We start from the raw sequence: 25,871 nt of genomic DNA on the forward strand, positions 1-25,871 counted from the left end.
GATTCAGATGATTAAAACAAAGGATACTGGAAAAAAAATATGGGTCAAATAAATCTGCCTGAGTTAGCTCAGGCACTCCTTGCTTGGGTTACTCATGCAACATCAGAAATGGGGTCGAGCTTTCTGAAGGGAGGGTTGTTTGCAGAATGCCTGCAGGGCCTGCATTTAACCTCCTGCCAGGTACTGCTATGGGGCCAAGAAAATATCTCAGAAATGATGTGTCCACACTTGGTCATTGAAATAATGGGGAGAAGACCTTTCTCCTTTTGATGCCTTTATTAAAAGTGATCAGCTCAAGACTGGGGTGCCCGACGGGTCCTCGGTTTCGCCGTCACCGCTCCCAGGAGTGACTCAGAGGAGGAGGAGGAGGTAGATGCAGCTTTGCCCACCCGAGGGCACAGCTGGGGGTCCTTTCCTCACGAGAATAGGCCGGAGCATACACACCTAAATTTCACCTGTCGAGGCTGAAATCTCGAGTCCCGGCTCCTACTAACATTGTCTTAGGTTGTGGTGATGGGCTATTAAGGTTTTCAGCGTCTCTGCCGGTTCCAGACTTCGCCCCGATGTCCAAACACTACTTTGACTTCTAAATTCCATATTGGCTCGCCGGTTTAGGGGTTTATTAGCTTGCGATTGTGCATTTTGCTCCTGGTGCATCTCGGTTCCCCACTTCCCGGGCTACGCCCAGCAGCTGTCCCTGCAGGAAAGGGGCTCGGGCTGGTCCCTGCCCACCCCCGTGCTATCTCCCTCCCCGGCTCAGTTGGGACCCGTGCCCCGCCGCTCCCGGGCGGGCCGGTCCCCGCTGACTCCACCCGTGGGGGCTCCCCCGGCCCCGCCGGGACCCGCGCTGGGGAGGGGCCGCTCCACCGCTCCCGGGCAGCCCAGCAGCTACTGAGAACAGGTAGTTAAAAGTATACTGTTAACAGAACATTACAACATGAAATTATAAACCATAAATAGTTAGGACTCCCACTTGGCAGTTATTGGTTTCAGTTGTGAGCTGTGCAATTTAAAAAAAATTGGATAACCCTTTTTTTGTTCATAACAGTCATGAGCAACATTCATTCCCCCGTGTAACTTTCCTTTTTTTGTACCTTCCTGTGTCGTTCAGTCTTCTCCCTGCATGGTGAGGAAACAGGACAAGCCTTTGCCAGCGCCGCCACCTCCCCTGCGAGACCCTCCTCCGCCGCCGCCGGAGCGCCCTCCGCCCATCCTGCCGGAGGGCCGGGCCGCCCGGCACCTGCACCCCGCCGAGGGCCTGCCCGCCCGGGAGCAGCCCGTGCCCCTCGAGGCCTGGTGCCCCCGGGACGTGTTCGGCGCCAGCCAGCTGGCGGGCTGCCGGGGCGGGGGCGACGCCTCCCCCAAGGCGGGACTGACCGCCCTTGCGAGCGCGAACGGGAGGCACGGCCGCGCGCCTTCGGAGCAGGGCTTCATCCGGAAGCACAGACGGCACGAGCTGCCTGCAGAGAGTGCCAAGGTATTTCCAGCGAATCCTAAATTCACACCCTGCTGCTGCATCGTCTTGCGTCGGCTAACACGCTCTTTGTATTGGCCAGTGCAGATTTGGGGTTTCTGAATCTTTTCTGGTGATGTTTGGTGTTAGGAAAATGAATCCACAAACACCGGAGGTTTATGTCCAAAAAGGAGACAGTGGAGTCCTTTTACTTTATTCAAAGAAAGGGAGAGGCCCTGGGGCATTCCCCTGGGATCTCAGATTTTTGGAGGACCCAGCCTCCTTTTATCCTAATTTCCCGGCCGCATTTCCCTTCTCTCTTTCCCCATTGCCTGAGGTACTTAAGAGGTACAGACTTCCCAGAACACCTGATACCAGAGATTCCCTTCTAATGTATAACCCTCCCTTTTAATTTTTAATTCTTATGGAATTTAAGGCTTTTTCTTCCTCATTGTTTCCTTCATCTTTCAGTGCTTAATTTCATTCAGCAAACCTAAAGTTTATTTGTTAAAGCAAATATCTTTTTCCATTTATCAATCAGTGGAATCCTTCCTATTTTTTCTCTAATCTCCCGCTGCTAGTTTTATCTACCAGCAGCCCCACAGTTTGTTTGTAAAGGCAAATCTGCTGTTCCTCTCACTTAATAATAAGCTGCTCATAAAGAAATTATTTGTTAAGTGCTGTAATTTTTAAAGCAACATTACGTGATCATCCAAGTTACAATTTTTACATAAAACCTTCGAAAAATATCTTTGAGAGGATATGATAGGTTTGCTATATTCTTCTAGCAAATTATCCACAATAACAATGTATCCCTGTACGCTGTACTAATATAGCATCTCAAGTCCACTTTGGAGCTGTCGTATGCCAAAACTGTGTGTGCATTTTCTGATGGAATAGTAGATGATCCACTTAGCTCTGTTGTAGGTGAGGTGAATTCTGGCATTTAGCAGCTTCAGGCACTTGCAAAGCCATTTACAGCTGGTCAGACTTAGCTTTGAAAAGAGATCAAATGGTGATGTCCTAAGAAAAAATTCCTAGTTCTGCTCTAATCAGTTTTATCAAAGCAGCTCAGTAATTTATTCATAGAGGTTATTAACTCAAAGCTCCTCTGTTTTTTTTGAAGACTACACAGCTTGTGCAAGGCTACATAGCTCTTGCTTAGACTGATGGATTTGTGGTTAAGCCATGGTAGCTAGAAATCATTTTTTTCATCTATTTGCTTTTCCCAAGACCACAGCCTATTTAAACTTTCTATCTCCACTCTTGTTTTGTTTGTTTGTTTGGTTTTTGTGTGTGTGTATGTGTATGAGAAGTATCTTCCCATATATATATATATATATATATAGATGGAGGTTTTGGCTATTTTGAAAGTAGGTTTCTGAAATTGATTTACTGTCTATAAGGGGTGTTGACATATGTCATCTAGGATACTATATCAAATTAAATTATTATTATTATTATGTAATGCTTTTCTCAGCATTGAGGCAAAGTACCAAAATTTTACTTAGAACTAGGCTGTTGTTTAAATACTGCAGGTTTTCTATTGATTTTCAAAGGATACTGGGTTTATATCTTCAACTATACCTTCATGTAGCATTCTTGTTGTGGTCTAGCACAATGCTGAAACTGATGGAAAGAATACTTCTCAAATTAGAATATCAAGTCTGTGTGGAAGGATAGTCTGGAGGAGTTACATATATAGATCTTTAACCAAGCACTGCTTTGAACTGTCATCTTCAGGTTGTAGATCAGAACCATTTGATTAGAGGAAGCAACCCTGAATTACCATCTCAGGCTGTATTTACTTTCGTCAGGGAAACATGGAATGAATTTTCTTCCCTGATTCATATATCAATTGTAATATAAACTTTTTGCTATTAGTAGAAACCAAGAATTGGAAAGACAATCCTGTGGGTAGAGGATGGATTCTGGCAAGCACTGTATCACCGTTTTAATAATTAATATGTTCAGCATGATGTACCTGTAGCTTTGCCATTACACTTCATCTCTCTCACTTTGCAATCTTGAAATCTTAATTTTCCCCCAAGCAGTTCAGCTGTAACTGAGTGTCTGTCTAGTACCTGTCATGTGAAACTTCTTCTTTTGGTGAGGTTTTAAACTAACGTGTTCTGCAGCTCCATAATGGGGTCAAACAGGCCTCAGAGTCACTTCAGAGACAGCTCTGTGGTGTGAGCTCCTGGGAAAGCCTTTACCCACAGGCTTCTCAAGGTCTGTTGTGTAATACCTAGATGATGAATATCCATGGTGATAGAAGGAGATACTCATTGTAATATTTGTGTGACTTGTAGGTTTTTTCAAATGGTCATCTGATAAATGAAGAATATGATGTCCCTCCACGGCTTTCACCCCCTCTTCCAGCTGGTTCTGTCATCCCTAGTATAAAGTAAGTTAACTTTATCTATAAAAGAAAAGCGCTAGTTAATGTTATGTAATAGCACTGACTCTCTGGTGCTGAAAGAAAAAATGAGAAAAAGAAAGAAATTGGCTGATATAACTTGATATGCTTTCCATGAATTTTAATGTGCCTTGACAAAGGAAATGTAAATGGTATTAAGTGGGAACAGTCCTAACGTTAATTGGACACAGCATGTTTGTATAGGGAGAGAGGGTAAATTGTGGCAGATCTTGCTCACAGGAATTTGGCAGTGAGAGCAGATACTGTCTGGCTTGGCTTCTATTACTGCAGGAGAAGTGTGGTCAGAGCTATTTATCACAGGAGATGACAGATTCTAGGGAAAGTGCTAGGGCTAAAAAATGTGTTCTGTCACTGTTCTGCCCCTAATCTTGTCAGGCTTTCTGGGCTTTCAGTACATGGAGCTTTATGCAGGGTTCACACTATCATCTCTTATTTGTTGTGGCTAAAAAACAAGCAACCAAAACTAAACCATTTTATATAATTTTAAATATGATCAACCTTTCTGAGTTCCAGAACAATGGAAGATTTGTCATTTCAAGTGCAGACTACTGTTAGCCTTCCAGTAAAATGACTGTTTATTTTTTAAATAAAGATGTTGCTGTCATAGCAAGTATCTTCAAACTCTGAATGACACAGGATTTTGTACAGAACGAGATCTATTTAAAGTTGAAAGCTTGGAAGTCCTGTAATGTGGTCTGTCCTTATTTTGCGTTTTCCTAAGGAAATTGGAGCATATCACAATAATGCTATTCTACAACCTCTTTCCAATGTTCTGCTTGTGATTCTTGCTGTTAAATAATATAATTGGACAGTCAGTTTGTATTAGTCGTGAGAACTTTCTCATTCCATTTTTGTGTTCAGTTAGCTCTAATATAGAAGACAAATATATTTCAGCATTTTATTAACATGCTGGGTTTTTTTCTCACTGAGCACTACAATAAAGGTGCAGTGGAGCATTGACTTTTTTATTTAGAAGCCTGTTTTCAGGTGGAGCAATTGCTGAAGTGAAGTTCTCCATGCCTATTTTCAGTTCAGAAGAAAATTTTAGCATGTTATCCAGACATACCTGGAATTAAATGTTGGGATGTAAGCTGATGGAGATAGGGTCTCAGAGGAGTACCAGCTGGATGCCTCATGTAATCAGTTCCCTTCTAGTCCGCTTATTTCATAACTTAATAAAAATCTGAAGAGGGGAATATTCTTATTTCCGTATTTCATAGCATGGGAAAACATTCTCCTTCGTGAGAATCCCATTTTTTCACTCAGATGCTTGCAGATGTAGCCTAGAAGCAAAGTACAGTGTATATACAGAGTATTGGAAAGTCCACACATATTGTAACAATATGTACAGGCACAAAATCCATGTCAGGCCAGTCCAAAGCTAGAATGTATGACTTCTGCTTGGTCAAAAGAAATTCTTATATTAGCCAAAGATTTCTGAATAGAAAACTGATTAATTTCAGGAAGAAGGAAAAACCTTCATTTGTGAAAACCAAACTCCATTGATTATTGAGGAGAAAGTTAACTTTCATTTCTGTTTTGGCTTTGTACTTGCACCTTTTAAAAATTACACGGGCAGTTTTAGATTTTAATTTGTAAAGCATAAAATTGTCAATACATAACATTAGGAGTAAGAAGTTCAAATTACCTAATTACTAAAATACCACATGGAATGACTGTTAAAAATTTATCATTGTATGTTCTTCCTTTAAACACTAATATGTCTATTTTCAATTTATTTAAAATTATTAAGTTTTTGTCACCACTAGGAAATATGCTGGTAATCTATAATATTGTGTGACAATATGTAGGTGGAAAAACTGGGGAGGAAGGGGAAAAAATCTTCAAAACCAGCAATTTCCACAACCACAACAATAGCTTTCAAAAAATGTAACTCAAGTAATATCTAGCATGATTTATTTGGAAACGTCAGAGAGAATATTTTTACACTCTATCTTTCCTCCTGTTGAAGTGACTGCGCTCACCACTCATAAATGTTGAACTGTACTTGATTCAAAATACTCTGCTTTTCGCAACTGTGCTACTCCAAATAATCTGAGCAAGTTGCTCATTTTTTTCATGCTCTCCAATCTGTGCAGTGTGGTGGATTGAGAGCTGGTTTGTTTCATATAGCTCCAAGCATTCTATTCTTTCTACTTGTTATAATCAGTCTGTAATTCCAAACATTTGAGTGAAGGATACATTGATACTGTATGAAATGTGTTATTCTAAATAACAAGGAGGCAAAATTACTCTTATTTGAAATGTCACAATTCTATAATGTCCCTACTTAAATTGTTTAATCAGCTTTTACTGAATATAATGTTACAAATAAGACTTTTTTTTTCTTAAACAGCTACATTAATAGAAAAGCACTGGAGGTTTTTGTTGGTTTTTTTTTTGTTTTTCCTGGAAACAGTGCTAATTTTTTTTTTGTTTTACTGAAGTAATTACTATAAACTGTACCTCAGTAATGAAATATTGGACTCTTGCTAACTGAACATCTGATTTTTATTTTCCACTCAGCCCCTATGTTTTTGACTAAACATTTGAAAATATTTATTTTTAATTGGACTTCTGTAATTATGTCAGACTTTTTTAGCAGTTTTGATCGAGTTGCTCTTTTATTCCTGAAAAGATATCTAAAACTCTTATGGCAAAGATACAGCGTGATTCTTCCCCAAAACTTCAAAATTTTCAAGTTAAGTAGTGTTTGTTTAATTCCAGTGAGTAGCTCCCATTTTGCTACATCAGTAGCAGACTCTTTGTCTCCAAGGTACCATAAACCACAGTGATATTTTTGAGGAAGCATCCATTTTTGAGTATGTAATGATGCATCCAATTCCAAGCCCCTTTTGTAGTCTGTGAATACATTAGGAATATTTAGTTGCCTTGAGGTAGTTGAGGGAAAAGTAGCACCAAAAGGTGTTTCTCCTCTTGCTGTCTGTCCTATCTTGCTAACAAAGGTTTGAAGGTGAAGTCATAGTCCCATTAAGGCCAACTGTGGCTTGGAATTCCTGTTTTCCCTGAGATCAGCCATTGGCATGGTGCTTCCCAGTGACAGAAGAAGCAGGGCTTAGGGGCACGTTCCAGACATGTGAGAGGACAGGACACCTTACTCACAGCTCGACAGGCCAGTGAAAGCATGAATGTCCTCTGCATCACTAAGCCCTCCTAAACACCTTTTGTCCTGAATTTACTTCTGTTCAGTGCTTTCCATAAGTACAAACAGGCTGAGTCTTAGAAGTGCCCATTTGGTACTCTAATTCTTTGCAATTCTCTGCTATGTTGTGCTTGCTGCAAGTAGCTGTTTAATTCTGCCTTTTGCTCTATGCATTCTCAGTGACAAAAAGTCAGTAACCTTGCAAGTATGTTTGTCATGGGGCTTTTGTTTCCTTATGTGTAACAGACGTATTAAGGATGTTTGGGCTAAAGAAAAGTATTTTCAGTATTATTTGAGGTCAAGTACCTAACAGCTGAAGATAAACCATTATTTTTCTAATCTCCTTAGGTGCCCTGGTCCTTCAGGAAATTCTCTGTCTGATAAATCAAGGGAACACCCAGATGATGATGATGAATACAAAATTCCTTCTTCACATCCTGTAATACTGAGCTCACAACCACCTCATAGTCATAATATAAAACCTCTTGCTCGGTAAGGTGATTTAGCAGCCTTGAAAAATTTTTTTTTTAGAAAACTTCTGTTTTTTCCAAAATTAATTGGATTCAATGTCTGTAATGATGGTTAAGCTTGCCTGCCTCCTAAGCTTGGATTACCCATGCTTCTCTTTCATTTGGCCACTGCCACAGATACAAACTTTATATGAACGTCATATAAATGAAGTTCGCATCCTTGAATCTCTCTTGTGTCAGAACTGGGTATTTTTTGCCTTTGGATACCATTTTTGCAGTTGGGGTCTTTTTTTTTTTTCCCTTACATTGAGGTTTTCAAAACTGACCAGGAGATACAAGCCCTAAAATTCTTTCCGACTCAATTTTAAGGAGAATTGTGTGACTGAAATTTCCAGTCCGCTTTGAAATTGTTAGCCTTTCACATTTTATATAATTCAATTTAAAAGCAGTGCAGTACTGAAAAGTATGTGAACTGGCAGCTGTATGTACATACTTTGATTCTTTTTTTTTCCACAATGTATAGTGTGTCTTTTTAGCTTTTTGAGCCCATTTGGCAGTATATTTTCTTTGTGCTTCTCAGAAAGAGAACCTTTTTTAAATACAGGTGGAATATGTCTCCTTAGCCTTAAATATATTCTGAAACAATACCTCCAAACTTTTGCTGTTCAGAATTACTAATGGATTATGTCAAGGAGACTTGGAGCATGGGACGTGGCAACTGAAGGCTGTGACATTCCTGCTGAACTTTGCTCATTAAAAGGATATGAATGGCTGGAATTAAAACAATAAGTCTGGAGTCATTGGGGGTGAAAAGGGCAAATGTTTTACTGGTCTTGTAGGTCACAGGTATGATATTAAAATCAAGTATTGGTCTAAAAAATTTAGGCCTTCCTGTGATTAAAAAATTCTGTGACGTATTGCCATTTTTTCCCTCTCTCTGCCAGAATATGGTGTTGAGGACCCACGATCAATAAAGCACAACATGTCCCTCACCCCAAAGTCAGCCAATAATGATTTTCAGACCTTTTAAGTCATAATTTAAAGCAGCTGGGAAAAAGCTTATAATATGATTATTCTTTGCATGCAGGTTAAAAATTCTCTTTTAGAAATCCTGATCCAGGCTTCGCTGCCTAGACATGAATATTGTGCAGTTGCCAAAGCTTAATGAACTTCAGGACTTAAATTTTTATCTACTGTATGAATCTTAAAACAAAACAAAACAAAACATCAATGATAAATCAAGCTATGTTGGTTGAGCAAAAAAATGGAAAGCAAGAAGAAAAAAATTCCAATTCCTAATGCTTTTTTCCTATGCCATTTTAATGGGATCGTGTTGTGCTTTTGTGTGGAAATGATGCAAATAGATTCAATCTGAAAGGTTCTTGAGAAAATAGAATCTTACAATTTTTATTTTACAGAAGAAAATAATTGAGTGCCTTCAGTTGGCTGGTACAGTATTTTACCAGACCCTTGGAATTATTAATAGACACTATAGACAGAAAGATCATTTCCAAGTTTTCTCCAGTTTTACTGTGTGTATGGTGGGGTTTTTTACATGAATTCAGGACTTGCTACAGATAAAATGCCTCGGTTTGCTCTTCAAGTTGCTCCATGATTAAAACCACCAACTCCTTTTATTGTACATTCTGATAAAAAATTTAACTCAAACCATTCTCCTAGGCATTAAAAAAAGTGGTTCTGCATGCTTAAAATGTCTTCTTTTAGCTAATGTCACTGCTTAGATGCAAAAGCTGAGATAAAGTTTTCGAGAAGGAATCTGTTTCCTAGATGTTGTTGTGTTTTTTTAATGCATTTCATTAAGTAACATGGGAGGGATGTTTTGTTTCAATGAAACTTAACTTCTCATTATTGATCATCAAAACTGTAATCAACCTTTTTTTTTTTAATGTTATAAATTTTTAGTACATTTCAGTTTTTTCCTGTAGTGTCATTTTCTCTTATCTCTTTCCAAAGTGTTAGTCCCTAACTTCTTGGATAGTACTTGGAGTTTTCAATAAGCTAAAGAGCTTAAAAATTTTGTCGGAATGTTTTGTAAATTAGAATTATGTAATTGCTCCATCATACTCCCAAACTGGTGTTACCTTTTCTCTTTTTTACCTGTAGATATGACAGTGCTAAAAATATCTCAAGAATAATACAAAAAATGATTCAGTCTTACTCTCTGGCAGATCATTGATTGTTGGGTTTGTTACTGCTGAATGTCAGTTCAGGAATAAGAAATAAAAGGAAAGAATTTCAGCATTACTAATTAGGCTATTGTTAGAAGAATGTTACATTATTACATTTGCTGTCTTTTCTTAATAAAGTTTTTTTTCCAAAAGGGGGACAGAAGGCTTGCTTGTTAGTACTCATTTGATGTCCTTTTTTTCTGGTGTTTACTTTTAATGTAAACAGACATTTCAGCATTGTTTGTAAACGGATCACTTGGCTGGGCTCCTCATGGACTGATTACTTCTGAAGTGGTGCCATGTTAAGTTACCTTGCTGCCTGTGGCTAGTTACATTATTGAAAATGCATAATTCGTTAAAACTAGAGTAGAAAATATTCTTAGTTACTTAGTGTATATTGCAAGAAGTCAAAGGAAGTGCTGCATCCACTGCATTCAAAAGATTGAACCAATCTAATGTCAAAAAAAGAAACAACACTTCCTCTACCACTTCTCTGGGGGATTTAATTTATAGCGAAAGATCTCTTACCGTTAGGGACTTTTGTTTGTTTTTAAATCTTGCAATTATTCTTATATTTATTTCATTTACTCCTAGTTGTAACTCTTGGGACCACAAATGCAATTCACTTCCTCTTTCCTGTTTATAAGGAATCTTTTAAAAGATTCCAGACCCTTATTCATTCCTCCTTTCCATTTGGCCAAAGCTCATAGGTTTATTAATACTGTTGGTAAAAACTCCAAATCTGAAATTTTTACTGTATCACTCTAGCAGATTTCCCAATGTTTAATAATAATAGTGCATGCTGGAATGGGATTTTTATCCTTAAGCTGGAGTTACTTAGCATGGTGGCCTTTTTCCAAGGAAAATCACTGGTACTTTCTGAATATACAGGGCCCACAGTTACAGGGACAGGAGCAATTTCCTGATTCTTTTGTGTTTTTAAACAACATTTAAGATTATTATAAGTTTGTTCAATGTTTTTTCCTGCCATATTTGAACAAAGTCTTCTCACAAAAAAATCTCCAATATTTTCAACAAGATGGTAGGCACTCTTTACTGTTTGGGTGGATGATTTTCATATTAATTTGATAGTTTTGTTAAGTTTTGAGGGCATAATATGCATCCATTAAAAAAAAATATCAGTAAACTGTGGTAGAAGTATCAGCAAGGCTCAGTTTTTTGATACGGAAATAAATGCGTTCCTGCAAAACTGTTTTGGCTAGTTCAGTTTTGGGGGTTTTCACTGTTTTTTTTTTAATGTTTGGCAAAGTTGAGTCAAAATTTATTGCTAATGTGTATTGTGGTGTTCTGTTTGGATTTTTTTGTGTTTCTTATGTTTTGTTTAATGTTTTTTCTGGTGTGCTTTGGTGTGGATAATTACATTATAAAATCCACATTTCCCTTTTCTCATAATTCTGCTAGAGAAAATTCAGCATCTGTGAAGGTGAACTAATATTGAGCCTGTGATGTAACTGTGGGAATAAAATAATGACCTGAGCTCTGAAGTGAGGACTGTATTTAATGTTAGTTCTTCCTCTGTGTTATTTTAAGCCATGTCAGTACGTCACCAAGAAAGCAGTATAATCCTTCAAAGCAGTTTTAATGGGGGTTAACCAGTATCTGCTCTCAACATCTAAAAATGTAAATTTTAAAATTGATGCAGCTTATTGTGCCCGATTCGTTTCCATATGGTGAACTGCCAGGTACTGCTCATTCAGGGAATTAATTAATGCTTGGCTAAATGGTTGATTGCTTCCTGCTTCGTGTCTGTCTTCAGGGTGTGTGAGAACAGCCAATGTGCGAATGGAACCCACGGTGCTACTTCCGAGATAAAGAAATCCAAACATCCAGAGTCGGGTACGGTTTTTATTCTTTTGTTGTTTGCTGACAAGATTTACTCTGTGCTGCCTGCCCTAGGGGTGCAGCAGGAAAACATTCACTTCTTGTGGTTGTGTCATTCAGGAGATGCCTATGATGCACCTACTGTTCCGGTACCTTTGCCTCCTGCACGGCCTCCTGCCAGAGACAACCCCAAACACAGCTCTTTGCTCAACAGGACACCCTCCGATTATGATCTTCTGGTGCCCCCTTTAGGTTGCAGACTTTTTGCTGATTACATGTAATGGTTAACGCTGCCCAGATGAACTAAAAGCCATGTTTACTGAAAAACAGCCATTGTTGAGTAGGTTAGGAGTACCAAACAGGCTATGAGCTAAATATTACAGCTGTCAGTCAATATTTTGTGTCATTTGGAGTCTGTTTGTGAGGCCTCGCTTGAGACAGACTAAAAGGTATACTAAATCTGTATTCCAGCTATACAGAAAAGTAAAAAACATTTTCCCTAAAATAAATTTTAATTGTCTCTTGCTAAGAAGTTTGAGCATTGCAATTTAATGCAGTAGCAGAGCATTTTCCCTACTGTAGCTTAAATAATTCCATTTATTTTATCAAATGCAAAGAAGAATGCCAAAAATGGTATTTGAGTAAAAAAATGAAACCACTAAATTAAATTAATAAATTAATTTCTGGGATTTTTTCCCCCATCAAGGGACAGTTCAAAACTCACTGCTGTCTACAGGCACCAAAAGCTCTTTTCCAACCCTGATTTCTGTTCTCTTCTCCTACACAAAAATCAGTCATCTCTGCATATATATTGGTGCTATGCTTGGGGACCACCACTGTCATTGACAAACTCAGCTGCATGATTGTGTCTCTGTGTGTCAGCATCCAAATTTCTGGTTCCATAAAACCTTTTGAACATTTGCCTTGTTCCACTATGCTCTCTCTGATCCCTGAAGTGTTCCTGAGATGCAGGGTAAATGAAGGCAAAATAATGCATAAAAATCACAGTGCTTGATAGTCCTGCTTGCAGCATCTTTGTATAAGAGGTGCATTCTTTTGCCAAGCTCTAGAAAATTCTGTTTATATCTGGAGTCAGAGCTTCTGAAAAGCAGATAGAGATAATACACAGTAGAAATGTAGCAGATTGAGTGCAGTCAGCTTTGGTGTTTGTATATAAATACATTTGCTTAGCCACTGAAATACAGCTGTTATTTTGCTGTGATACTCTGTGAAGCCTTCATTGTAGTGCACTCTTGGCAATTGAGTCACTAGAAGCAATCTCTCCTTCCATCCCAGCAAAGAAACTGAGCACTGCAAAAGGTCATTCAGAACATGTTTTAGAAGAGGACTGTAGGTATTAACAGTCAGGTTTACAGTTTCATTACTGGAGTCACTGAACTGCTTAGATGAATCGTAGGAGGAAAGGCCTCAGCAGCCAGAGAAAAATAAAGTTTTAGCTTTATTCTTTATTCTGCAGTTCTTAATGAAGTTTTGCTCATCTAATAATTCATTTCTAAACTGCAGGTGAAGATGCATTTGATAACTCACCCCCCTCACTCCCTCCACCACCACCACCTGCTCGGCACAGCATGATTGAGCACACAAAGCCTTCTGGCTCAGGGAGCCGACCCTCGTCAGGACATGAACTGTTCCTCCATTCTGGTAAGAGTACAGAGGAAACAGCATGTTTCATTTTATGTTCCTTTATTTCAGAGGCTTATCTGCTCAGTGATTAAGTTGTCACCAGGCCTCAGAACTCATTACACAAAACATTTTAAAAATCAAAATTTTAAATGGTAGAAGTGAAGCTACTCAGAAAATAGAAAGACTTCACTTTTAACTCTATCACAAATGAGGTCAATCTGTTGTAGTCTGTAATATTAGTCTGTATCTTTTTGTCCACTCCATTCTTTTCAATAGTAAAACATAATTCATGGGGGATATCTTCAAGTTGAAACTTTGAAAGAAGTTATAAAATAAGGGAAAAGAATATTCAGCTTTGTTAGAAGTGTTGTAAAATTTTGCTGCAAAACTATATTGTGAATACAGTTGCTAAGTCTTAGGGTTCATAACCTTTTTGCTAAGTCAGGTTTTCACGTATCTTTTCATGTAAATTGCTGTGATACATTCAGTCTAGTATTTTGCTTATAAAAGGTATGAAAACTGTGTTTACAATTCATGATTTTTGTCTTGGAGTTGAAAAGAGTTTTATTTTTAGGTTAATGAAGTTTGAATACATTTGCTAATTATGATACCGATTACAGCAGGATTTTTGTGGGTTATAGCACATGCCCGTGAAGTGATTTTTAAATTTTTTTTTTTTTTTTCTCTGTGGAAGCTTTCAAAGGATGCTGGTGTCTTAAGTTTACCTTTTCTGTGAATATTTTCAGGGGTTATCTGCCTTGTGGTGGGGTTAGGTGTTGTCTTCCCCCTCTCTGTTTTTCATTTCATCCCTCTCCATAGAGGGATGAAATGAAATGTTTTGGTGATAGTTTCACAGGAAGGCCAGAGTGCGAATGACAAGCAGTCATGTGCAGCTGCATGATGGCCTGACAGGCTCTCTGGTGTTTGGCTGACCTGTGTGAGTGGAACTTGCTGTGGGGGGAAAAGGAGCTACTTTAGGTTGAAGTGCAGTGACCTTTTACGGAGTGTTTTTATTCTGTATGTTTTGCTGTCAGTCAAGGCCTGACATTGAGTAATTTGCCAAAGCTTTGTGTATTTTATTATGCAAATTCAACTCAGTGTGTTACTTTATCCAAGTTGCTGAATGCATCCAGGTGAAAAGACTTAGCACACTACAGAATTTAAAGGTTGATGTTCATAAGTACAGTGTAGTTTATCTTCTACACTTCAAAAGAAAAACAATGTAAACTTCAGCAGTCTAGTCAGAATGGGTGCCTCAATTGTATCATCTGATGCAGAAACACACACTGCATTGTTCAGTTCTGATGGGAATGGAAAGGAAAAATAGGAGTCCTCACACCCAGATGCACACAAGCTCCATCTGCCTGTTCCCAGTGCCCAGAAGCATGCAAAGTTTTACATTTTTAAGTGTAAATTCCAAATAATCTAAGAATATCACTGATAGTGTTAAAAAAACATTTGATAGCTTTAAAATAACTATCTGGAATATATATCTACAGCCACATATTGTTCTTCATATTTGCATAAGGAATACAATCGTACAGCAGCAGTTCTCATTAATCTTAGCAATGTATTGCATCTAGTTAGGCATGCATGGTTGTGTGAATTGGTCTTTTTTTATTCATATGGTATTTCTAAAGCCATATTACTCGCTTTGCATCTTGTCACATAATCTGTTGTAGAAGATTTATGATGAGTTTTTGATGATTGGTTTCCATACAAGTCTTGAGGGTGATTTCTCAGCTATCCATCAGAGCCTGTCAGATTAGAATAATAATCTCATCATCAACACCAGCGAGAAGTTGTTCTCACATACAAAACAAACACTCTGCAAGTACTGAGTCCAGAGCAGAAGCCAGGTCCAGGATGGATCTGCACTTGCTCAGCAGCATTTTTGGTAGCCAAAGAAGAAAAGAAGGGGACGATATATCAGAATTGTTTACTTCTCTCATTTTTCAAATTCTGTCCCTGTAATATTTACCCACAGCTGGGACTGTATGAATAGGAAATCAGCCCTGCAGTCTTTGTGAGCTGCAAAGCATAGAAGTGTAATGAAGCTCTAAGCAAACTGAATAGCTGGGATGTTTCTAATTGTGCTGCTTCAGGCACTGCAACCTCTTCGATGCTTTGCCAGGCACAATTCCAGTAGCGACAGGGTTGGGTGGTTGAAAAGTGCCTCATGGATGTGAGGAGAAGAGACCACAGTCAGTGCAGGGCAAACCACCTTTAAGCTGTGCTCCTGTGTTTGGCACTTCAAATCATATTTACATGTGTACTGTGAACACTGAATTTGGAGTTTTATGTGCATGTGCTGTCAGAGGACACCTCTGGATTCATGGTTCCTCTGCATGATGGGAGGCTATTCTAATCCTACCTTCTATGCTTCAGCCCTTCCTCAAATAGTAATTCTGATTATTCTAAGACACTTTTAAAATTCTTTTCTCACAGATCCCCATTTTGACTCAATAACCGGTCATGTTCCTTTGCCACCTGCTCGGAGAGCACCTGGAGAAAACGTCAAAACAAATAGGACATCTCAAGACTATGATCAACTTCCTCCATCTTCAGGTAAGGCAGAAAACTGTTCTTGTAGAAAATTACAATTCTGTGAAGAATATAACTTTCATCCATAAAAGTCCAATCAGTTTTTTGTCGTTCTGCACAACAAATTCCAATGGTAATGTTGCTTTACAGAAGTATGAAATCATCAAAGGGTAACAGACTTAAGTTCTGCAGTAGAGGTAGAAGTGGCTACTTGTTGTGTGCAGGTGTCTATACAATAGCATCCGTTTTACTAGCTGCCAAACAGAATGCTTATGTCAGTTATAGTGTTCCTTATTTTTTGAGAAAGGCAGGGATTTTCCTGACACCTTTCAAGCTCATAAGAGATCAGAAGTACTGAAAGGAGCACAAGCATCTGATTTCCATCTTTGTTTCGTTTCTCCTAAACAAAAAAATACTAGCTTAACTCTCTAAAGTATTATTATTTTCTGTCTCTTTAGCTAATATGTTTGTCTGAATTTCTAAGAAGCTTTTAAGATTTTTTTTTAATAAAACAGCAAGAATCAAAACCACTTAAAATTCAGTCTTTCTTTTCAATAGAACAGGTACAGTAGAAACGATTCCTCTGCCAAAGAAATTTTGGTTTTCAGGCAACAAAACCAGTAAATTTAAAGGAAATCTACTAAGGGGATAAAAATAATAACAGTATTACCTGTATTTCAGAGTATCTTTACCAGTTTTTAGACAAATTTTCTTTTCTTTAGATGTGCATGGTACATGGGGAATGGGGAGGATTGGCCCAATAGCATTCTTTTCCTGTGTGAAGAAACCACACAAAGAAAAAGCCAGTGGATGTTTTGTACCATTAATCATTCTCCAGATAGATAAAATTTTGTGTAGAGACTTTTTATGCATAAAGAAAAGGACTTCTCTCTAATCTTTCAGTTGTAATAATCACCATTGTTCAAAGGAAGCATTCCCAAGTGGAAAAAAAAAAAAAAAAAGATATATTTTTAGTAGTAATTGCATTCTCGTTCTCAGAAATACAGATTTTCATACTGCTGAGGTATAGGGGAAAAAAAAGAGCACATTTTTCCAACTTAAATGGTGGGAAATTTCTGTAGCTCTCTTCAGGCTTACTTATTTTTTAATGAATAACATAATTGTGAATTAGTGTGACACCTGTGGTAAATACTATTTCTTTTGGGAGGGTATCTTTACAAATATAGCCATTTCTTTTTTTGTTTCCAGTTGTTGGAAGAAAAGAGTTTATAATGCTTTATAAGTGGCATTGTGAGGGATTTATTTGTCTTTAAATGCTCAGTCAATTTATTCAGGGTGTTTTGAGTTCTCTTATAATGCAAATTATGACAATGATGTAACTACTTTTAAAGCTATGGAGTTTTCCTGCAATTCTTGCACTTCTGTGATAGAACCATTTTTAATTTTCCTAAATTACTGCGAGATACTTGCTAGTTAAGAACTTGGAGCTTTCTGGTGCTACTTTTCGATCTGTTTCACACAGCTATCTTCTAAAACACTCACGTGTCTGCTTTTGCTATAAATATCATTCTAAATCAGCATGATATGCAGCAAGATATTCCATTTAATTTCAATTAGATGAAAACTGTGTGATAGATCATGTCATTCTCTTAATTGGAAAGTTGTTTTTACAGTGTCAGTAATTCTAAAGGACAGAACTGATGAGCTGCAGGATGAACAGGTTCACCTTCATCTATGATTTAAAAAGACAATGTAGAGAGTGTAACTGTATTCAGAACTTTGGTTTTGCATTTATTCTGAACTATTCAGTTCACTTAAGAAATTATTCATTTCAGTGCTTTTGTAAGGTAATTCTCTGAACTAGCTGAAAAAGAAATGGAGTTCACTCTAAAATCTAATTATAATTTAGCTACTGGGTTCCTAGAGTAGCATGGGCCATGCTTTAACTTCTCTGCTTCACTTACACTGTTTTAAGATTGCTGTTGAGATGTTTAACTGAATTCTTAATGTCTACCAAGTAATTTATTCTAATTCAGATACCCAGTATTGAACACTTCAGAAGTAGTACTCAGCCATGCAACCCATTCCCCCAAAGGCGTGGTTTCTCCAACTTCTTATATACAACTGTTTAAAATTATTACAAAAAGAGCAAGAAAAGTAGATAGGACTTGAGGATGCTGTGGATGAGAGCCTGGACATGAGCTGGTAATGTGTGCTCAGAGCCCAGAAAGCCAAAAGGATTGCATCCTCCTTTCCTGGGCTGCATCCAAAGCAGTGCAGCCAGCAGAGCAAAGGAGGGAATTTGGCACCTCTGCTCTGCTGTCATGAGACCCCACCTGGAGAAATGCATCCAGCAGAAGAAAGACATGGACCTGCTGGAGTGAGTCTGGAGAAGACCACCAAGGTGATAAGAGGGATGGAGCACCTCTCCTGTGAGGAAAGCATGAGACAATTTGAATTGTTCAGTCTGGAGAAGGGAATGCTTTGGAGTGACCTAGTTGTGGCATTCCACTACATGAGGGGAGCGTAGAACAAAGCAGGAGAGAGACTTTTTACAAGATGAGGCAGCAAGAGGACCAGAGAGAACTGAAGGAGATTAGATGAGGTATCGGGAAGAAGTCCTTTACTCTGAGGATGGTGAGGCCCTGGCTTAGGTTGTCCAGAGAAGCTGTGGATGCCTCATCCCTGGAAGTGTTCAAGGCCAGACTGGATATAGGTCTGAGCAGTCTGGTCTAGTGGAAGGTGTCTCTGCCCACAACAGGGGATGTGGGATTATTTAAGTTCCTTTCCAACACAACCCATTCTATTATTCTATGAAATTGCTAATAATTACACTATTTTACCTAAGCACGGCCAATAATAAGAAGGAAAGGAAGAAGAAAACTAAGCCTCTAATTGATGTCTGCTCTATTTTGCTGAACTTGGCTATCCTGTAAGATACAGATTCAAATGATTGGTTAATATATTTGCCTGCTGCCTATTCATTCCCTCAGTTGGCCTGCATGAAAACACTTCCAAATTTGGATTCCTTTTACAAGAATATTATTCCAGGGTGTATTTCAGTTAACACAAGAGGACATAATGTAATCCACAGTATTGCAAAGTACAAAGATCATGCCTAACAGCTTGATGGAGCAGCAGGTGCAGTGGGTCCTTCCCTCACCTTCTCCCTGCTCTCTGAGTTCCTTAGAGCACGTGTCCCCTGGATGTGCTTTGTTCCTCTGCCCCGTTTAGGTGAGATGTTGTAGCTGCTTGCCGTTCCACAGAGGGCCTTCACAACAAGCCTTTGTCACCTGCTCTCTGATGCTCCTCAGGCTGTTGGTGAAAGACCAAGGAATCCAGGAGAAGCATTGAGGGAAGAAAAGAAGGGCATTTCGCAGCAGAGAGGAGCAGACAGTTGGCATCGTTACAAACAGCCTCTCCCACTGTGCCACAGAGCTCTCACCACCTTTCCTGTGCTTTTTAAACACTTATTAAATGGGCCTGTGTCTGCTTTTGTACTAACCCCTTACCTAAGGGTTCAACCTTGTGCTGAATTACAGAAATGGGAGCGGTGGAAAAAGCTGCTCGTGGTAGAAACTGTTAATTGAATTGCACAGTTAGAAAATCTATTTGAATTTTTAGTTATACATCTGTGGTGGCTGAAGCATCAGAGGATGGGAGGTAGGGAAGGAAAGTTGTACTTAATACCTCTATCTCAGTGTCCAGATGGACATGCAGCTTAGGCTTAGTATCTTTAAGCTCAGGATCCAATATGATAGCCAGCTTTAGCTGAAATTTTATATGGATGTGAAGATATTGAAAGAGATGTCAGCGTTTAAAAAAATAATAATGGGAATTGAGAGTGCTGAAGATCTCAGAGTATCTGTGCTATAGAGAGATGTTGCTGTAGTGAGAATAAAAAGCCTGTGCTTCAAATGTGCTGACGGAATTAAAAATGACCTTTCTAAATGATGTGATTGCTTAATAAAGTTTGTTAGAAAGCCTCAGTGAAGTGAAGGTTTTAAACACAAAATAACTTCAGTTTTAAGCCTATATTAGGCTGAGTCAAGCAAAAATATCCTCATGTAACACAAGCACAGGGAAGGATCTGATTTATGCGCAAGGAATTTCTTCTGTACTTCAAGCCCAGGGGAAAATGCAAAGTTTGTAAATTTAATTTTGTTTCATACTGTATAGAAATGAAGTCCATAATGGAATGTACATATTAAAACAGCTTGAAGGTTTGTGAAAAAAAAAAAGATTGGTTTTAAATGATGTGCCATTATTCTAAAGATAAAGAATATTATTCTTTTGCAGTCTTGAGTTTACTAAAATAAGTGAAGTGAGAAATTTGAACTTGTTTCTGATCCAGTTTTTAGCAATTAACCGCATTTCCTGAGTTATAATTAATTTCTCAGACAAGTGTTTCATGGATCTTCCTCACCTTCATAGCAGGTTTGGTTCTGCTTCTGAATGTTTATCATTTACATAATTCTTTTTATCTTCAGAGAGAAAAAAATCAAAACAAATATGAAGTAGCCCTTAGTACCTGTAGGTCTTAGCCCCTTAGTGTAAATGTTTAATATTTTTCATCCATTTGTCATAGGAATATCACCACCTTGCTAAAGGTAATATTAACTCTCTGAATTAAGTGGAATTAAATTTTATAGCAACATGCATCAAAATTGATGGAAAAAGTAACTTGAAAGGAAAATACACCTGCATTAAACATGCTCTTGTGTGAACTGCTTTCATTTATCTGAAGTGTTTAATGCACTTGGTTGAATTATAGTTCTCTCTATCCAGTGTTATGATAAGGTTACAGCAAGAATACTGGATATATAACATTTCTTCCATGCCTAAAGAACAGTCTCTGAAGTACTTAACACTGCAAAATGCCACTGCTCTCAGTGTAAATAAACAGGAAGTATCACAGCCAGAAATTCCTCTAATTTATCTATCAAAGTCACTGTTGATAGGACTTGTTAAAACCATTTTTGAAGGATTAAAGACTTTTTAATTTTTTAGATGCTTTGCTCTTGAAAGTGTTTTCTGCGCTGTGCCTGCTTGTATTTAAGCTTCTTATTGTGGAATCAGTGAGGATAAAGGCATTTCAGTAAAGTGCCAAGTTTACTTGAGCACAGAACTCTTGACTCTGAGAAGATTAGCAAGTCTGAATATTAGCTTTTTTTCACCAGCACATGATTCTTAGTCACCAGCATTAACTGTGAAGGTAGCCTTTCCATAGAAGATAAGAAGCCAGGAGATTTCCAAAGGGGGACTGGAGAGGAATGAGTGTGTTCTGTTCTCATCATGGGAATAATAGGGCTGGAGGTCTTTTGGAGAAACCACCTATTTATGTACTTGTGTTTAGCTGTTGTGCATGACATGAGTAGCAATTGAATGAACAGAATCTAGAGGATGGACCAATAAGGATTTTTCTCCTTCAGGCATATTTGTTTGGATTCCTCTTCTACACAACTCACGGTCCTCAAAAAAATTGTAATCCAATTTGTGTTTGGGTTTTGCTCATTTGTTTGTTTTTGTAGGGGTTTTTTTCTTGGTCTTTTTGTTTCTTTGTGGGTTTTTTGTTAGTTTGTTTTGTTGTTTTGTTTGTTTTTTTTAACTCAGATATTCTCAAATTGTGGGTTGAGAGTGGAAAGCCTTTTAAGAGTTTGACTGGCTGTTTTCACTGTTTCTCCTGTTCCATCATACTTTATTTTTCTTCCAACTTTCAATAATCCAAATTGTAAATTGCATGTTCCTATATTATTATTAAAATAGCAAATTGCTACATTATTTCCATTTTGGATGTTCTTGAGGATGTCAGCTTCTGTCAAAATTTTAAAATGAGCTATACTGGTTAACTAAAATATTTCTTCATGTTGTTTTAGAATTTTACTCTTAAAACAGTTTCTTGGGGTTTGACCAGCCCCAACTATAACACAGTCTTAGGCAAATTTATAATGATTTATATCTCTTTTATTTGAAACAGATGGTTCACAAGCACCAGCCAGGCCCCCTAAGCCACTTCCTCGAAGAACTGCACCAGAAATACATCACAGGAAAGCATACAGCTCTGACAGTTCCACAGAAAATGTGGATGCAAAAATTGCAAAACTTATGGGAGAGGGCTATTCCTTTGAAGAAGTCAAGAGGGCACTTGAAATTGCCCAGAATAATGTTGATGTGGCCCGCAGTATTTTAAGAGAGTTTGTCTGTTTTCCTCCGCCAGTCTCCCCACGTCTCAATCTATAGCAGCGTCAAGATTTTCTTGGAGCATATGAATTCTGCAGAATCACACGTGGATTGGGGAAAGAGAGGAAGAACAGAATGGAATATTTTTCTTCATCCTTAACAGAAGGGTGTTTGTTTCCAGCCGTTTATCAAAGGCTCCTGGCTGCTCTGATCAAGACTTATAAATATGCTGAGGCTTATGTATTTTTGCTAGCCATACTTTTTTAAATCAGGGTTGAACTTACAAAATAATTTAAAAAAAGTTTACTTCCCTAGAACTTTTAATCTGTGAAATGCTTTTTCTTGTTTACAAGTTGGCAAGTTACAGTTTTCTAGTTTGTGCCTGTACTATGTCCTGTTCATATTCCCTTGTACTTGTGGTCAGTTCTGCTGTAGCATTCCCAACAGTTTCCATACTGACCACTCCATCAACTAAATCATCACTTTCCAGGAGTTCTGTTTTTCTTTTGGTCTTTTTTTTTCTTTTAACAAGATGCTTTAATTGTTTTTTGCATTTCAGCTCATCGAATGCAAAAAGTATGTGGCCTTCACTACTGATTTTTTTTTTCTTCTGAGATTCCTTTGCTTCTGAGAGAGGAAATATCTGAATGTAAAACACATTATTCTGTGAATTGCCTTTTTAAAGGTATTTTGACAGTAATGTTGGGCAGCTTTCTGTTTAACAAAAATTCCATGACCTGTAGTCACAAGGTCTTTTATATACAGTTTCCACAAAAAAATCCCAACCAACAAGTAAAACTTCATGCAGCAGTGATACGGAGTTCTCACATGTAAAATCTCTTTCAAAATTGAGTATTTGATTGCAGATGTTTAAAAAAAGCTAAATGCACATGATAATATTGGGTATTGATTACGCACTAATGGCACCAGTTCTTCATGGCAAGACTAAAAGGAATATTTTTCAATTATATTAAAGGTATTCAGGTAAATTCTCCAGTTCTAGATTCAGTAAAGTAGGATGCGGTTAATGTTTTGTTTGAGTGATTATCCTGTGGTTCATTGTGGCTTGGATCAGTTTGTATTAACTTGGAAACTTTAAATCTTTGATGCACTGTCAATTCCTAATGCTACTGTAGCAATATTTTTTGCAAAGTTTTTTAATAACCTCCTCCCTCCCCTGTACACATCATAATCCTCAAGGATGTGTTTTAACACCCAGATTCATTCAGTCACTTTTCAGCTGCATAGTTGGAAATACGTTTTTGCTTTACTTGGTTAGTGATACTCCAAACTTTTACATTTTATTTTTGAGCCCAAATTGATGCAAGCCAATTTTAAAATCTTCCTGATTTTAAAAAAAGAAAGAGAGGACAATTCTATTCTGAGTATGTTCAAAGTTGAGTCCAAATATTTCCAGAAAAATTCTTTGGATTGCTGCTTTCTTGATTTTTTTAGGAAACTTTGAAATTTTTCTTCTAATGCTATTGAACAAATAAAAAAATAACATGTGGTATTTAGAATATTTTTCTCATTTTGATATGTGATGCGTATATGAAACTTTTCAGTGTGCCAGGCTGGGTGTGAAGTCTATATTCATTATTCCCTTTCAGCTGTTAGTGTTCTCTTTCACTCTGAGCAAGTGCTGGAATTTGTATCACTTACAGGATCAGATCTCATCAGCCATTGCATTTGTTGTAAAGATGTTTTTAAAGACAGCATGTGGTTGAACTTCAATATTTGAAGTAACTGAGAACACCCGTTGGAAATTATTCTGCTATCTCAAAGTCCCATTGTTTCATGAAAAAATTTGTTCTTAAAACTAATTGAATTATTTTGTAGCATCACAAAGCATAATATGGATATTGTTAATCTGCGTCAGTGATAAAAGGTGATCAGGAGAATACAGGGTATAGGGAAGAGCTGCTGCAGCATTTGGATTTAAGCAAATGTTTCTGAGTTTGTGCATCTTCCACTAGTTGTTCATTCCTCAAGTACAGCTTAGGAAAAGTTTTGGTGTAAGTTTAACTTCAGCCAAAAGCACAAAATATTATCTCTTTCCTCTGTTTTGGGAGAAGGTTTTGTATAGTATGGAACCCTCTCGTTCATTCGGTTTCTTTGCAGCATCACTGTAGCATTTTAGCAGGCTGTAAATTGAAAATGACTCAGGCTATTAAATTATACACTCTGGTTGTACTGGAATTACTGAAATGAGGCTCTAGCATAACTGCCAGCATAGCAATGATGAAAAAAAGAGCGCTTTACAAGGACGAACAAACAATCTGCAGATTGAGTTTTGAAATTTTGAATTGTAATGAGGAACTCATTTTCTCCTTTTTATGCAGCAGCTTAGTATAAATTACATCCTTATATTTCAATTAGAGCTGGAACTGCTGCCTGATAGATTAAGGTTTTTAAAGTTTTCCTTCTTTCTGGTTGTGACCACCAATGATACTTTTTTTATTATGTGTAAAAAACCAAACTTGATTGGTAATATTTTGAGTGGTAACTTGAAAATATTTCCATTAATCTTTAAATGAATGTGCTAATAACACTTCTAAATAGTGGAGCGTGCAGACTGTTTCAGACCTGTTCTGGTTAAAGTCAAACAGCAAAATTGCATTGCTAAAGTGTTGATGTTTACTCTGCAGGAATTAATAGGCTTAAAATAAATTAATCTGGCTGCAGTCTAGTTCTCTGAAGACATAGTTCTCTAAACATATTTTTAACCTTTGAAAGACTTTGGGGTTTGAGCCTGGCAGTATGTTATGCATTTACATAACTTTAAGGAAGACTTACCTGAATGAGAGTGCTTGGATGAACAAAGTTGGTTAAACTCAGAAACATTTGAAGCCTTTAGACCATCCTTGTGTTGTCTGTTGGCCTCACCTTTTCTCTCCTGTTGGCTAAGTTACTGCATTTTAAGCAAATCGGCTGAATCAGAAGCTGAGCAGACCAAGTGGACATGAGCAGCACAGATCTTTTCCAAAAGCTATGTGTAGGAAAAATTTTAATTGTGGTAAAGGAAACTAATATAATTAGCCATGTTAATGGCTTGTCTGGAACCCTAAAATGGCCGCTGGTAAAATTTGTTAATGTCTAGTATATCAAGAGTGCATCTGGCACAGCTTTTTTACAATGTGAATTTAGGAAATTTCGTACCAGGAACATTTCTTCTGTTGTATTTCTCTCATTTTCAGCTTGAAGCTTTACTTTGCACTGACAACTCTGACCTGAAATTTGTGTCTTAAATATTGACAAATTTTGAAGCAAATGAACACCGTATTCAAAGCACATTCAGGTGCTACCTGATGACCTGGAATTTAGCGCTTTTAGGAGTGACTTCTTAAAAAAGGACTTCAGCAGTTTCCATTTTGAAGGATTTTCTTTCAAATAACTATTTTATCTGAAATGCCTTTTATAAACTTGTCTAATGTGGCAAATTTAGTGATGTGTTCAATTAATTTATATTTTATTCAACATTCTTTTTAAATTTTGGTTATTATGTATGCTCAAGTTCTTTATCTGTTCATGTAAGGTATTTTATAAAATTAATGTTAAGAGAATGTTGGGTTGGTCCATGATTTTTCAAGACTCTGTCTCTGTTATTGAATAGTACCACTTTTCATATGATGCTTTAGCAGCATAGCCTGTCCTGTGTAGGGGCCTTAAAAAACATTGTTTTGTAAGCCACAGAAGTGAGGCCTTGCTCTGAAATAAGGTGAATCATTGCTTTGAGACATGTGCTTTTCATCCCCATAGTTACCTAATTTCTAAATTTCAGTAGTAAAAGTTAATAAATTGGCAGTAATTTTGGAATGTGCATGTAATAGTTGTATAGAAGAAAGATGCTAACCATTAAATATTTAGAATCCAAAGTGGTGAACACATAGTCCGACTGTATATTAATTTGCAGGATTTTTTCCTGAAGAAAATTACAATAATTGACACTGATACTTTTTTAGTATCCTGTGCATTTACGTTCTCA

The 25,871-nt window shown here is 37.6% G+C and overlaps 1 protein-coding gene across 1 annotated transcript in view; it reads left to right on the plus strand.

Annotated features, from left to right (window-relative positions):
* The window catches only part of CBLB (Cbl proto-oncogene B), a gene marked incomplete at its 5' end in the record, with an annotated part of 128,397 nt that extends 102,954 nt beyond the window's left edge, over nucleotides 1–25,443 (plus strand). Inside the window, 8 exons of the mRNA XM_084225988.1 lie at nucleotides 1,112–1,477; nucleotides 3,766–3,860; nucleotides 7,405–7,548; nucleotides 11,493–11,572; nucleotides 11,678–11,809; nucleotides 13,082–13,219; nucleotides 15,650–15,769; nucleotides 21,684–25,443. Of these exons, the coding sequence (XP_084082114.1) occupies nucleotides 1,112–1,477; nucleotides 3,766–3,860; nucleotides 7,405–7,548; nucleotides 11,493–11,572; nucleotides 11,678–11,809; nucleotides 13,082–13,219; nucleotides 15,650–15,769; nucleotides 21,684–21,946 (1,338 nt within the window). The 3' untranslated portion in view covers nucleotides 21,947–25,443. The remainder of the gene's footprint in view (nucleotides 1–1,111; nucleotides 1,478–3,765; nucleotides 3,861–7,404; nucleotides 7,549–11,492; nucleotides 11,573–11,677; nucleotides 11,810–13,081; nucleotides 13,220–15,649; nucleotides 15,770–21,683) is intronic.
* Nucleotides 25,444–25,871: the final 428 nt, after the last annotated feature.

The sequence above is a fragment of the Fringilla coelebs genome, assembly GCF_963513975.1.
Source record: "Fringilla coelebs genome assembly, chromosome: 2".
Taxonomy (NCBI): domain Eukaryota; kingdom Metazoa; phylum Chordata; class Aves; order Passeriformes; family Fringillidae; genus Fringilla; species Fringilla coelebs.